The sequence below is a fragment of the Quercus suber genome, unplaced genomic scaffold (genome assembly GCF_002906115.3).
Source record: "Quercus suber isolate HL8 unplaced genomic scaffold, Cork oak 2.0 scaffold_157, whole genome shotgun sequence".
Lineage (NCBI taxonomy): Eukaryota > Viridiplantae > Streptophyta > Magnoliopsida > Fagales > Fagaceae > Quercus > Quercus suber.
In genome coordinates, this window is record NW_027069618.1 from 135,893 (window position 1) to 151,288 (window position 15,396).

At 33.6% G+C, this 15,396-nt stretch overlaps 1 protein-coding gene across 1 annotated transcript; it reads left to right on the top strand.

Moving 5' to 3' along the window:
• The first annotated feature begins 5,607 nt into the window (after window positions 1–5,607).
• Window positions 5,608–11,376, top strand: LOC112012389 (uncharacterized). Its single transcript, XM_024044787.2, has 5 exons — window positions 5,608–5,755; window positions 6,844–7,284; window positions 7,385–8,654; window positions 8,914–9,060; window positions 10,559–11,376. Exons 2-5 carry the CDS (start codon window positions 7,234–7,236, stop codon window positions 11,179–11,181), a joined length of 2,091 nt encoding a protein of 696 aa, XP_023900555.2. The 5' UTR covers window positions 5,608–5,755; window positions 6,844–7,233; the 3' UTR covers window positions 11,182–11,376.
• Window positions 11,377–15,396: the final 4,020 nt, after the last annotated feature.

Genomic DNA, 15,396 nt, shown 5'->3' on the forward strand with positions numbered 1-15,396 from the left:
AAGTCACTATATTTTTCTTTTTAGCTGCTTTTCTAATTTAACGTTAGATGGTAAAGAATAAGCTTTTGTGAGTTTGTTTACCAATCAATCAAATTGACTCCGAAAGCTTTTTATATTGATAAGTGACTTTGAAAATTTCAAACTCATTTTTAAACAATAAAAGCTTGAAAGCTCCGGCAAATTGTTTTATATCATAAATTTTGATCCAAAGTGTTGGAGAGAGGTGCAATTAAAAATCTAAGAGGATCATCAAACTTTAAAAAAATCAATTGGAAAGGTTCTGGAAGAGACTAAAAAATCCACATAAGCAACATGTTTTATAATATGCTCTTTTCATTTTTTATTTATTTTATTTTATGTGAATGCTCTTTTCACTAACTATGGTTAAACTTTAGTAAAGAGAATCTTTTAAAAAATTGGAATATTCTGTTATTAATATTAACAGAAAGGGGGAGTGTATTTTTTTCAAACCTTAGAGGGGGAGTGTTTTTTCCCTTCAAGTTCGGGGTAAGTGTCATTTTTCCAAATCTCAAGGGAGGAAGTTTATTTGCCCTAAAACATTTTCTATATCTTGAAAACACCCCTTAGGTTTCTCAAAAAAAAAAAAAAAAAAAAAACCCTTAGCTGATTTCAAAATCCTATTCTAAGCCAGAAAATTAAGATACAGTTTTTTAAAAATTATATTTAAAAAATATTAGTTAAATAATAAATTTAAGCCTAGACCCATTATTTTATGAATGACAAAACAAAAACTATATTTAAATATTCTTACCAAACACGTTCTAAAACTCACTCGCTCTCTCATCCTTCCTGAAAAACCTCATATTCCCAGCTTACAATATTAAAATCTATAAGGCCTTTACTGTAGCTTCTTTCTCCTCCAGAGCCTTACCATCCCAACATTTTGATCACAGGACCAATGCAATTCACCAATCTCTATTCTGGTTATTGTACTGAACCCCAACTCTTAAACAGCTTTAGCAGCTACAACTCTCAAACCAAGACACCACAATTGGAAGACCCCATCAGCCTCACTATAAATCCATATGTAACAACTTCAGCGATAGGCTGACACGAACCCAAGTTCTTTAACTACTCCACCCCCACTTCGTGGCTCCGAACCATCGTAGCATAGTCCTAGAATTTCATCAAACAGTGAATTTAACTTCTTCTGTTTTTAATAAACCAAAAGCTTCAAAATTGCAAAAACACTCAATTGCCTTTCCTTCTGCCATTGCAATCCCACGATTCGCAAACCCCAAAAAGAACAACAACCCCATTTGCCAATGCAGTCCACAATCCACATATATCTCTGGATTTGGTAGTGGTTTGCCGGAGAAGAGAAGGAAGAAGAAGATAAAGACAAAAAAAAATTTTAATGCAATTGAAAACAAATCTTCTATTAAATATACCTTTAAAATGATATTTAATATTTCACGTGATTACATTTCTTTTTTTTGTCCATTTCATTGGATTGATTTGGACTTTTATCAAAACCTGGGGGCTTTTAGTTTCAATTAGAAGAATAAATGCTCAATTAGATTTTGATCCAAAATTCAAAAGATGCTTTTAAATTTTACATTTTTTTTTAGAAATATTACATTCTCAACATTTTTACAACAATCCTAAGTGATAGACATGTTGTTAGTTGTAGTTATTGATGGGTAATAAAGTAATTTCAATGACGACTTTAGATTAAAACCAATATCAATTTTCTTACTTATAATTTGTTATGAAAATGTTGTAAAAGTAGTTTTTTTTTTTTTTTTAATGAAATCTTTGATGGTTTTGTTTTGTTGATGTTTGTAATTGCCTCAGTTTTGGTGATAAACTTCAAATCTTGGTTTCAAGTTTTTTGTCTTATCAGTTTTATCAGCCAATAGAATCACTCCAATGTTAACGCCATTGATTCTCAGCAAAGTTCCCTTCTGCCATCATTTTTCATTCAGCTATATTATGGACCTCAAAATTAGTCTTTCTGTAAGTATGATTTACAAAACAATCAATAAAGGAGTTCAAAACATGCTTATGGCCTGTTTGGATGGAGGGGGGGAAAGAGAGGGAGTAGATGGGAGTAGAGTAGAGTTGGCTAAAAAAATAAGCTAATTTTATTCTAAATCTACTCTACTTTACTCTACTCTCCCTCCATCTTCCTCAATCCAAACGGACCATTAGTCTTCGCATGATGCTTTCTATAAACCAATGAGCAGAGATGGAGGAGTTCTTGATAGATTAAATTACATTCATAGCATCTCCTTCGCATATTACAAATTTATACCCCTGTTTCACTGCTTTTCTTCCTACTAGATAAGTTGCTTTTGCTTCTGCTATCAAAGGGTCTTCGTCTTTCATAAGCTTTGTCTACAAAAACGATTTCCCCTATATGATTCCTGCCCTTTGTTGCAATACAATTTTTTTCCTCATTGATGGATGCATCAAAGTTGACTTTCAAAAAAAGGAGGCAATGGAGGATTCCAAAACCAACTTCTGTTAGACATCACACCTACAAATTCCCAACTAGTTACATAATCAACATATATTTTATTAATTTGTCTAACTAAAAGCAATGGATTAGTAACTTCCCTTCCAATCTGCTTTAACATCTAGTTCCTTGTTATCCATATTATGTCATAACAGATTATTGTGAACAATATGAGTTTGTTTGCATCTTCTTTTGGGAGTCTCATCTTACCTTTAGCTTGTAAGATCAAACTCACCTGGTCAGTTATGGAATTGAACTGCACATCCAAAAATCTAGTATGCTAAGGGGAATTTGTCCATATAATTTTTGCTACTAGGCAATTTATGAGAGGATGTTCCAAGGCTTCCTTATTGGCCTCACTTTGAATGCACTCTTTTTCCTCTTTATGAAATCTTTCTTGATTACTGATCTAGTTGGAATTATTTGCCAAGCTAACTTCCACGGCAATTGCTTGAGTCTTTCTTGAATTTCAATTTTCAAAGATTTTCCAGCCCTTTGTATCTAGTGGAGTACTCTCTATCATGGTTTTAAAAACTAGAACAGTCAAAGAACCAGAAAAGAGACCGGTTCTCGGTTTAACCCAGTTCTTGACTGATTTTTCCCAATTTTGACTGGTTTTTTTTGCCGATTTTAACTGCGCCAATTCTAAGTTTGGTTCAACCGGCTGGTCCAATTCGGTTTTTAGAACAGTACTCTCTATATTGCTATCATGTTGAGTAAATTGATAGGCTGACTTTATAGAAAATTTACCTGACAAATTGAGGACCCATATTAATGATGGGTAGACTAGGGCAACTGAATTTGGAGGATTTTCTTTGCTGATTCTCTGTCTTTTTATTTATTTATTTATTTTTATGAAACTTTGCTGATTCTCTGTCAAAGATCTCCCTAATTTTGACTTTATTCCACTTAATAGGATTTTGTAAAATAAGCCTTGGAGACCTAGGTAAGATTATTTAGGGAGGCTATTCTTGATTTTGGATTGAATCCCTTCAGTTGTGGTACCCATGGAGCATTCCAAATGTCTAGGGCAATTCCATTCCCTATCTTCCAACAAGCACCTTTTTCATTTCCTTTTGTTGCAAGTGAAAAAGAGTGATAATAAAATATAGGAAAGTGAGAAAGAGAGAGGTGCAACAAAATAGGCAATGTTTTTATTTATTTTTATTCCGCTAATGTTTATGACTATTTTATTTATTGATTTGTATTTTTAAATGATGTGAAATATTTTGATTGGATCAAATATTAAGATTGCATTTTTTTTTTTTTTTGGTGTTAACAGTCATATCACCCACCAATATAAACGAAAAGATGAGATTTAAAACACTAAATAACGTTATTGACAAAAATTCATTTAAAAAAAAAACATTTTTTGTTTGAAAAAAAAAAGATTTTATTTATTCAAAATTATATTGTATAATGGGAAAGAGAAAAGAAGAGTATTATTTTAATCAAATAATGACCTCCTCAGTCTCTTTTGCAACACTAGCAAGTGCTAGAGCAGCTTGATTACATCTTAGAGGCACACCAACAAAAGATACATAACAGAAACTTTCACCTATGACATTTTTTTTTTAAGGATTCAGCTATTAAATTAATATTCTTAGAAATCCACACTACTACCAATGGAACAATGATCTGATATTTAGAGGGTATAATTCATGATTTAAAAAAATATATATAATGTATCTATACAAATACTAAAAAAATCCAAACTCACCATCCTTTATTTCCAAAATAGTTTCATTCAATTCCTAATCTCTCTATATTCTTACCATTCCAAATAGGAAAATATTTTTATGGAATTTTTATGCAACCCACTACGTGGTTGTTAGAAAAATTATCTACATGTACTTAATGGCATTTTTAATAAGTCATGTGACTTATTTAAATAATACATGTGATTTTTTAACTATCGCGTGGTGGGTTACATAAAAATTCATGCAATCTAAGTTGCACAAAAACCTTAGGGCATGTTTAACAACTTTTTTTTTTTATATCAATTTTCTGTTTTCAAAAGTTATTTTCTATTTCTACAACAAAAGAGCTATTTTTTGTTTTGAAAACACGGTGAAATCAAGTGTACTTAATGAGGTCCATGCTTTGAATCTTGGCTAAAACAAAACAAAACAAAAAATAAATAAATAAAACCAAAAGCTCAAGAACAAAGTTGAGAATGTGTGGCCAAACCCAAACCCACTATTATTATCATTATTATTATTATTATTATTAAACATTGATAAGGGAAAATAAGAAATACTCACTTTTGTTTTGATCTAACCAAAACATGTTTTTAATTTTGGAAACACAATAAAACTGCTTTTCGTTTTCATTCTCAAAAACAAGTTTTTTGAAAGCAAAATACAAAAATAATTACCAAATATTGCCTTACTCTTCCAAATATTTCCAATTCTCATCTCCTAGATGGTTCAGGTTGGAAATGCTAACAAGTATTCTTAAGACATTAACTAATAATCTATTTTAAGAAAGTTTTAACATTACTTTTATAGAAAAAAAAAAAAAAACTATCAAAATATTAATTTTTTTTTCTAATAATCTATTTTAAGAAAGTTTTAACATTATTTTTATTAAAAAAAATTAAAATATTAATTATTTTTTTCTTATAAAAACTTTCTTTAATTGAATTATTAACCAATACTTTAAAAACACTCGTTAGCATAAATATAATTAAAATTATATATATAATTATATATATATATATATAATTATCATTTAATTGGTTTTAAAAACAGACAGCCACTCCTTTATGAGTCATAATGTGAAAAAAGACAAGAGGTGTACTATTTAATATTTATCTACCCACCCGTTCGTTTCATTCGTGGATGTAACACAATCTCTTTTCATCTTTACAATATAGGAAAATTCCGTTTAGACTTTTGGCCACAAATCACATAGGCAGAACCAGTTCTTTTTCAACTACAACGGTCTACATTTTCCTTTTTTTGATAGCCACCCTTCAAAAAAAAAAAAGTAATAACTAATAAGATAAGAAATCAGGGCCGTTGATTGGTCTATAAATTACAACCAGAACTTAGGGTAAGCGTTGAAATCTCCGCAACTGGCACACGCCGTTAGTTTATAACAATATATATATATATATTTATATATCTATCATAATGATATATTAATTATGGTGGGGTGTTTCTGTTTTTTTGGTAGCTGAAGAAAAGGAGGAAGAGAATAAGAACTAACAAGATCTTCTTCTGTAGAACAAGGTTCATACACACACACACACAATCTGGCTAGAGAGAGGTCAGATCTCTGTCTCAACCATTTATATTTCATTTTTTCTGTTCTGGGTTTTTGTTTTTTCAATACAAAAACATGTTTTTTGGTTTGTTTGTTGTTGCTGCTTGTTCTTATGTTGTTTGTTTTATTGGGGTGTAGTTGATTGTAAATCAATGTTTATGTTCTTTTTTGTATTGGGTACAATCATAAATCCTATGTTTTTATGCTGCTGTGTTTGTATCGATTTAATTCATTCATAGACCGTTGGATATAAGTGAAAGAAGAAAGAGAATATGATTAATCTATATGGAATAAGATGCTCAGCATTTAAAGCAATGGAGCAAATTGGATGGGTTTTATTGCCTTAGTTTCTCGTAAAATTCATTCCATTTGATATGTATAGAATATGATTGATCTACAACCGGAAATGTAAGGGGCTTTCTGTCGTAATTTGTTTTGTTGTTTTTTCTTTATGTATCTAACATGAATGGATATGTTTATCTGTTTCTTTTATTTGTCTTTTCTTTTGGGTCAATGGCAAATTATGCTCAATTTCATTGCTGAGGCCATGAAAGAATTGAGATTGATTTCCATAAGCTCGGGAACTTATTATGGTTTAAAAAAAAAAAAAAAATTTGTAGTTTATGACTGCAATCTACTTGCAATCAAACATGGATTACCTTTTAAGCTTCATATCTTATAGTTCCTAGTGAAATTCACCTTTTCCTGGTCATAAGAAAGAAAAGGAATTGGAGGTAACTAGAACAAACAAAATTTTAGAAGCGAGCCTTCTTGAAGTATTTTCATTTTTCAAATTTTCATGGAGTAAGAGCAGTCTTATGTATAAGAAGGTTAATGGGAGATACAGATTAAAAAGACAGCGAAAACTTTAATACATTTGTTTTGGTTCTTGGAAGTTTCTATTGTGAAGTTTTCAAATTTCTTCATGGTTTTGCTTAAGATATCTTGTATGTGTATGCGCCTTTTTTGCCCCTTTTGAGACTATACATATGCATTTACTTCAACTGTCATCCTTAACTCTTTTTTTTTTTTTTTTTTTTTTTTAATTTAATTTAATTTTTACCCCCTTCTCTTTTCATTCTATATATCAGGCCGGCTTCTCTTATGCATGTTTGGGTTTGGTTTCTCCTAGTTGGAAAAGATTTTCTTTCACTCTGGCCGCTGCAACAAAGTTAAACTCTTCTCGCACCTCTAAGAGGGTGTGGGGTATTACTAGTGAAAGAGTTATTTTGGTTTGTGTTTTGAGCAAATCCAGATCATCACACATTTGGAGATTGTGTCGTGTATCAGTGGGTTTGTCACTTGATTATGGCTAAGGCTATTATTGGATAAGTCCCCAGAAGCTTGATGGTAGTTTGTCATTGGATCTTTGTCTCAGGCTTCTGGACATTATTGAGTAGAACAATTTGTCAGTAATAGGTTTTCATGTAAGATAAAAGCAGGCAGTGTGTGTGAATGTAGCTCCATACAATATCACTGCAATGGTTAGGTTTTCATGTTTCAACTCTCAAATTCATAGCCCCAAACCAAAGGTAAGTGGAAGACTCACTTCAGGCCTTTGAAACTTAAATTTGATGTAATTATGGTAATAGGTCATGGTTTGTTCTGACTGTGTCTCCCTTTCTCAATCAGAAAGCAGTTCAACCTTCTGCTGAGGCATTGTATAATACATTAGAAGATTGTTCTCAGAGTCAAATCTCAAAGGATTCACCTATCCCTTCCAGCTTAAACCCTTCATCATTGAAGATGCAAGGAGATGCTCAGATTGGCAGCACCAAGCATGATATAAATTTGTCTTCTGCTGATAGTGATTCAAAATCAAAGGACATGAAGAGCAAATTTGTTATTGAAGGTGAAATAGGAGTTGACCAGAGGGGCCATAGGAAAAGTCAGTCTCTAGAAAGTAGATTTTTCCAGGAGGGGATGGTGTCAAACAATACAACCGAGGATGAGACTTATCTGGGTTTTTCTTGTGAGGGTTCCCATAACCAAAAAGGGCTAGTGGTATCAGGTCACAGCAAAGATCAAGGAGTGAGATCAGTCCAGAATCAAGAAAGTCCTACCTTGGGGTCCTTTCAATTAATTTCTGATATTGCCATTAATGAATCAATTTTCTCAATCGGAGATCCACCACATTCGGAGAAGGAAGGCCATGAAAATTCTGATACTCATTTATCTGGTGAATGTGCCGGTGACTCTGGTGACCACACACCTCGTACCCCTCCTTTGATTGTAAAATCATGTTCTTTGCCCAACATTGGGGCCTCTATGCCCACTTCTGTAAGATGTTCTCCTGACAGACACTTAGCACTGCGGTCAAGTTCATCTGGCAATCTGCATATGTTAGAAATGAGGCAAAAAGAGATATCAGTTCATGAGCCCGAGAGGCCTGTGATGCGAGAACAAGAAAGAGATGATGACATTGATAAAGCTGAGAAAAATCATTTTGATAGTTCAGTTGATGATGGATATGATTTGTATAATTATTCTAATTTAGCAAAAGACTGGATAATGCCCACTATGGATGAGGTAAACCCTGTGAAAAACTTTCAAGGAAAATCCTCTGTTCACAATTTGGATGAAGTGCCGGGTAAGGATTATAAGATCAAGCGTATTCAGGAGTGGGTTAATGATCTTCAACTTTGCAGCCCGCTGGAAGAAACAAATGAATCATTCCAATCTGAGGACCAGGTAAATAGAGACTCCAATATCCCAAACAGTTGGACTGCTTTGAAGGTGGATGGTAAGGTCACTCCTGGCATGGAAGCTGCTAAAAAATATATCTCTTCTTTGAGTGCAATGGCCACCACAGCTCACTTGTCAAATCATGGATTGGTTGTGATCCCATTTCTTAGTGCATTTGCTAGCCTGAGGGTGCTCAATTTGTCAGGAAATGCTATAGGTTTGCTTATCTAACAGCACCTTCATCTTCTTACTTGTTTCCCTTTTGATATTATTTTTTAGTTTTGTGTTGAGTTCATGCAACATGATTTAGGAAATTCTGTTAATCTTCGTAATTTTAGATGATTAGTGTTTCTCTTGTACATATCTCGTGTATCAGGGTTGTGTCCCTTCTTGTACTTTTTCAATAAATTTACTTTAAAAGGCAAAAAAAGGAAATTCTGTTTTCTAATTGTAATATTCTTGTTGACTCTTTCCAGTGAGGATAACTGCTGGGGCTCTTCCTCGAGGACTTCATGTGTTGAATCTTTCAAAAAACAATATTCCAACTATTGAAGGTTTGCGTGAACTTACACGACTTCGTGTACTGGACCTAAGCTACAACCGGATATTTAGAATTGGACATGGTATGTTGTTGGCTTCTTTTCAATATAAAAAATGTTGTGGGCATAGTTGTTAATATCATAGAAAAATGGTGCAAGAAAATTAGTACTTACATTTTCTAGAGAGGGGAACACATCTCAATCTAAACTGAAGAAATTCTGAAATTCACTATCAATCTATCCATCTATACAATCATTACAATGCATGTACATGAATAATTATTGCCCAGGAGTTAGTTATTTCGAAAGAGTAGCATGTCATGGATACATATCAACCGATGAATTGTATGAGACATAAATGCATATTGTATGAATTGTATTATAAAATCGTACCCATTTGACAATACATAGACTTGTGTATTTGGGTTTTTGTTAAAATTTGTGAATTGATTTGAGTCTAACAAGTTGTTAGACTTGTTTGAGCCCAATAAATGGTATGTCCATGAGAGGGGAACACATCTCAATCTAAACTGAAGAAATTCTGAAATTCACTATCAATCTATCCATCTATACAATCTTTACAATGCATGTACATGAATATTTATTGCCTAGGAGTTAGTTATTTCGAAAGAGTAGCATGTCATGGATACATATCAACCAACGAATTGTATGAGACATAAATGCGTATTGTATGAATTGTATTATAAAATCGTACCCATTTGACAATACATAGACTTGTGTATTTGGGTTTTTGTTAAAATTTGTGATTTGATTTGAGTCCAACAAGTTGTTAGACTTGTTTGAGCCCAATAAATAGCATGTCCATGAGTTTTGTTTTTTATCCTTTTCTCTTTCTCTTACAAAGTTTGGACCACAAACTTGACACATTGCTTTCACATTTGCAAATTTCTTTTCTAGACTAAGAATAAGGAATAATGTATTAAATGAAAATATAATTATTTTTTAGTTTTGTTATTATTGTTAAAAGTCCAAGAAACTAGGATGCCAAGAAGATATTTAAAGAAAAAGAGTATTGAAATAGAAGAACAAGAAGAGTTAGCAAATGTTGATGATAATGAAGAAAATGTTAATGAAGGAAATAATTATGAAAGATGATGAACATGATAATAACATTAACTTAGATGAAGTTGATTATGATAATAAAAAAATTATTATTTTGGCTTATATAACATGTATTATCACTTTCAAGTTTAATCAATTTGAATGTGGATGATATAAACATATTTTAATTTGATTTATTTAGCTAGTTTTGTTAAATATTGTTAAATAAGTGATGATTAAATTAGTCATTAGTCGAAGATATTCCAAATTTAGAATGAATATACCTTTTATATTATATATGCATATCTATAATTTTTTTAATAAATTTTATGAAGTGTTTATGTACCTTAAAATACACAATACGATATACTACATGATACCAAAAAAAAAAAAAAGGATTAACAATATGATTCACATTCGTTGTATTTTTTAAAATAATTTTTTTCCAGGATTATATTCCTCAATTATCCTAATTTATGGACATTCAAAATCCTAATATATTTTAAATTAATTTTCAAAGGCCTAGCTTCTTGTTCCTCTCTGAAGGAGTTGTACTTGGCTGGAAATAAAATAAGCGAGGTTGAAGGTCTTCACCGACTATTAAAACTGAATGTGCTGGACCTGCGTTTCAACAAAATCTCAACAACCAAATGTCTTGGGCAACTTGCAGCTAACTACAATTCCTTGCAAGCCATCAGCTTGGAAGGAAACCCAGCCCAGAAGAATGTTGGAGATGAACAACTGAAGAAGTATCTCCAAGGCCTTCTTCCACATTTGACATACTTCAACCGGCTGCCTATCAAAGCCAGCAGTCTGAAGGATGCTGCAGATAGGTCAGTTCGGTTAGGCATGGGTTCTCATCAGTTTGATCGTGGCCTTAGATCAGATCACAAGGCTCCTCGTAAGGTTAGTCATGGTCTAGCTGCTCCCAGGCCCTCATCTTCATCAACTCATGGTCGTAAAAGTCAAGCAGTGGACTCACCAAAACGGTCCAAGGGCAGACATGGGCTCCTGCCCCCTATGGGAAACAAAGCGACAACACATAATCGGCAACATCTTGATTTCAGCAGCAAACTTCTGAACTTCAGGTCAGATCTTTCCATTCGCAGGAGTCGAAGTGAAGGAACTCTAGGAGCTCTCTGAGGTGATTTTGTGCTTTACAGAGTTCTTCACATGAAATTTGGGTTTTCGTTGTGTTGGTTTTTATGCCTGCTATGTTTATTACTTGTGATATTTGATGTTTCTCTCCTCTATGAGCAGAAGCTATTGTTTAAATTCACTGTTTAAGAATAATCAGTTTGTTTGACATTATTATTTAATAATATCAAAATTTGGGAAGCTCGCTGGCTCTAAGACTGACAAGTTTATATCACATAATACAACTCATCCACTTTGAGTGGATCACCCTGGCAGAATTGAGAGTATTGGTTCTAGCTGAACTGCATCTTACTCATTAATTTATGACTCATAAGATAAATATGCTCTCCATGTATGGAACCTGGCCTATGACAGTGCTTTCATTTTACATGAATGATAGATCAAATTAGTGTGACCGAAGGCTTTATAGATGTGGTGGTGCTATTGTGTTGAGCCATCGAGGACTGTACTTTCCTGCATTAAGCTAAGGAAACAAGTTGTGGGATATCATTGCATTTTGCATCAAGTTATGCTAGTCCTTGTAGAGATATAGACTTTTGGTTAAAATGAGTAATTCTAGTACCACATAAAATGTCACAACTTTTGCCATAACTATTTTACGTGCTAGATTGTGATTGGTTGATTGTCATTTTCACATAAACCTATCACTTTTTCTCCATTCACAATCTACCACTTGGATAGTTGCGGCCTAAGTTGTGATATTTTATGTGGCGGAATTTTGGGTTAAAAATTACAATTGTAAAAACTATTTATTAATAGAATATAATACTTTTTTAAAAGACAAAAATACACTGTTGATTCCTAAAATTTACCTATTGAGTATTTTTGGTTTCTAAAGTTTCAAGTGAACTTTATTAGTCTCTAAAATTTAAAAATGAATACTATTAGTTTCTCCATCAACTTCCATTAGTTTTTTTTTGCTTATGTGTCTAATGGAGTAATAATATGACATTTGTTCAGCGATGTAGCAAGCATTTTATTATGAGCAAATTACAAGCAAATCCAACCATGCTCACCATTCCAAGCTCTCACTCCCACGACATAAGTCTGCCACTGTTTTCGGCATCACCAAAGCACCACTGGCTCCTACCATACTGTCTACCTCCTTTTCGGTTCTACTCCCCAACCCCTTCTTGTCGTTAACACAGCTAGCAACCTCAAACAATGAGTTGGAGGTATTTTTTTTTAATAAATTTTTTTTTTTTTTTTTTTTTTCAACAACAACAACAACAACAATTTTCCCAAATGGGTAATAATCCAAATTCCAACCTCAAATCCATATTAGACGAAGATTGGTCCAAGATCTAAGCTGGAATTACAAATCCCAAAAGAAATTTGTTCTCTGTAGGGTTGTGTTACGAGTTTGACTTTGACTCTATGAGATGGGTTAGGGTGTGGCTTTTCAGGTTGGATGGGTATGAGGCATTTTGGCTGGAGGTTGGATTTCGCATGTGGCTTTGTTGTTTAAGGACTAGGGTCTATTGATTGGATCAGGTTACATCTCATTCAGTAAAATTGTTGCTTTTTATGGAGATTGGGTTTGTTTCTTGGAGGTTGAGGTTTTTTAGGTTGTTGCCAATTTCTTTGACGAGGAGGTGGGAGAGAGACGAAGTACTGATTGGAGCTAAAATGGCGGGCCAAAGACAATGGCGAACTTAGGATGGTGGGAATTGGAGGAGAATACCTTTTTTAGATGGGGAGGGTGGTGAGGTTTGCTGGCATGTAATTTTTTTATAATGAAATTAATTGTCACATCATTAAAAAAATGGTATGTTATTATTTGGTTAGACAAGCAAAAAAATAATGGAAGTTAATAAAATGATCAATAATGTTCATTTTCTTTTTTAAACTTTAGAGACCAATGCTCACCTGAAACTTCAAGACTAAAAGCGCTCAATAGGTAAAATTTTAGGGATCAACGGTATATTTTCGCATTTTTGAAGAGTACGGCAATTTTGAAAGCATGAGTTCAAATCACAATTTCCATGAGTAAAATCTGTATTACCTAGTCATTTTTAGCTCCAGTGCCACATTCAAATTGTGATTTGAACTCAATAATTTCCGTTCTTAGCATAAATAGAGACTTCAAATTACGTTGCATTGGTAAACCTTTTTATTTAAGCATAAGTATGAAATCGTAACTTGATAAGAGAGCAAGGCACAGGTGATAAGCCAACAGTTGCAAATCAATATTTATTAGACAAATTAGTAACTCATGGCTTTTTGTTGGTACTACTTTAACCATCTTTATCAGGGTTGTGCTAAAGGTTGTTAGAACTTTTTTACGAGGATGAGTCGGAAATTCCGGAATAGGTGATTGATTTTTATGAGAAGTTATATTGGGAGCCAGAATCTTAGAAGCCGACTATTGATGGATTATATTTTGCCTATTTAGATGAAATGGAGAGGGGGTTTGAGAAGGAGGAGATTCTTGAGGCACTTACGGAGGCTGAAGGTGACAAGGCCCCTAGGCTTGACGGGCTTACTAAGGCTTTCTTTAAAAATTGTTGGAGTGTGTTGGAGGGGGATGTTATGGCTTTTTTTGTGGATTTTCATAGACACTGTGTTTTTGAAAAGTCTCTCAATGCCACTTTTCTATATTTGATCCCCAAGAAGACTAATGCTATCAATATTAAAGACTTTTGCCTTATAAGTCTTGTTTGGTAGCCTTTATAAACTTTTGGCTAAGGTGTTAGCACATAGACTTCGTAGTGTTTTGGATAAGTTCATCTCTGATTCTTAGAATTCTTTTGTTGGAGGGAGACAATCCTTGATTTGGTTATGATTGCAAATGAATGCTTGGAATGTAGAATGAAAAGTGGTACTCCTAGTGTGATAGTTAAGTTGAATATTGAGAAGGCTTACGATCATGTGAACTGGGCTGCCTTATTTTATCTTATGGAGATGATGGATTTTGGGGCGAGGTGGGGGAGATGGATGAAGGCTTGTATTACTACAAGTAGGTTCTCAATTCTTGTCAATGGTTATCCAACGGGTTTTTTTGATAGTTCACATGGTCTTCGACAAGGGTTTCCCTTGTCTCCACTCTTATTCCTCTTGGTTATGGAGGTGTTGAGCAAGTTGTTGAAAAGAATGGAAGAGGGAGGCTTTCTTTATGGTTTTCAAGCAGGGTCTCATGTTCAAGGGGGTTTGAATAATTCTCACATTATCTTCGTTGATGATACTATCTTATTTTGTAATGCTTTCAAGGAACATTTTTTTTTTTTAATACAAGGGAACAATTATTATATATATAGATGGTTGATTTTCTTTGAAGTTATTACAGGCTTGAAAATCAATGTTGGCAAGAGTGAGATTGTTCCAATCGGTGATGTAGGAAATCTGAATGCTTTGGCTTGTGTTTTATGTTGTAAGGTGGGTAGTTTGCCTATGACTTACTTGGGTATGCCCCTTGGGGCCCATTATAAGGATTCACCAATTTGGAATCCTATTATAGAAAAGATGGAGAGGAGGATTTTTGGTTGGAAACGTCCATATTTGTTGAAAGGTGATAGACTTACTTTGTTAAAAAGTACACTTTCGAGCCTTCCTACTTATTTCCTATCTTTGTTTAAAATCCCTCAAGTTGTGGTGGCTAGACTAGAAAGGATTTAGAGGAATTTTCTTTGGGAGGCTTCTAAGGAAGCTTTTAAATATCCTTTAGTCACTTGGAATAAGGTTTATTTGTCAATGGAGTTAGGTGGGTTGGGATTTGGAGGATTGGATTGCTAAACCAAGCATTGCTTGGAAAATGGTTATGACGTTTTGGGAAGGAGAGTAACAAGTTATGATGTCAAGTTATAGCATCTAAGTATGGTGTGGCTGGAGGAGTTTGGTGTACTAAAGGTGTAAGAGGGACTTATGGGTGTGGGATGTGGATGAGTATTAGGGTAGGGGCATAGACAAGTACTACATGATGTGGGGGAGGGTCGTCGTATTCGATTCTAGTACAATCCTTGGAGTGGACATACTCCTCTTAAGGATCTATTTCCAAATTTGTTTGCTTGTTCTCTTTCTAAAGAAGCTCAGATTTCTAATTTGGTAGTTTTTGCATTAGGAGTTTGAATTTACAATTGCACCGAGATTTTCATGTTTGAGAATTGGAGGGTGTATGTTCTTTTTTTGAGCTTTTTCATTTCCATATGCCAAGGGGTGAGAAGGATGATAACCTGACTTGGAAGTTGACTCAAACTGGTGTGT

Bases quoted from the DNA above. Each gene is read 5' to 3' on its own strand.
- LOC112012389 (XM_024044787.2), top strand. From the start codon at position 7,234: ATGGTTAGGTTTTCATGTTTCAACTCTCAAATTCATAGCCCCAAACCA. The intron at 8,655-8,913 runs GTTTGCTTATCT...GACTCTTTCCAG, and splicing joins TTTGTCAGGAAATGCTATAG to TGAGGATAACTGCTGGGGCT. The intron at 9,061-10,558 runs GTATGTTGTTGG...TAATTTTCAAAG, and splicing joins GATATTTAGAATTGGACATG to GCCTAGCTTCTTGTTCCTCT.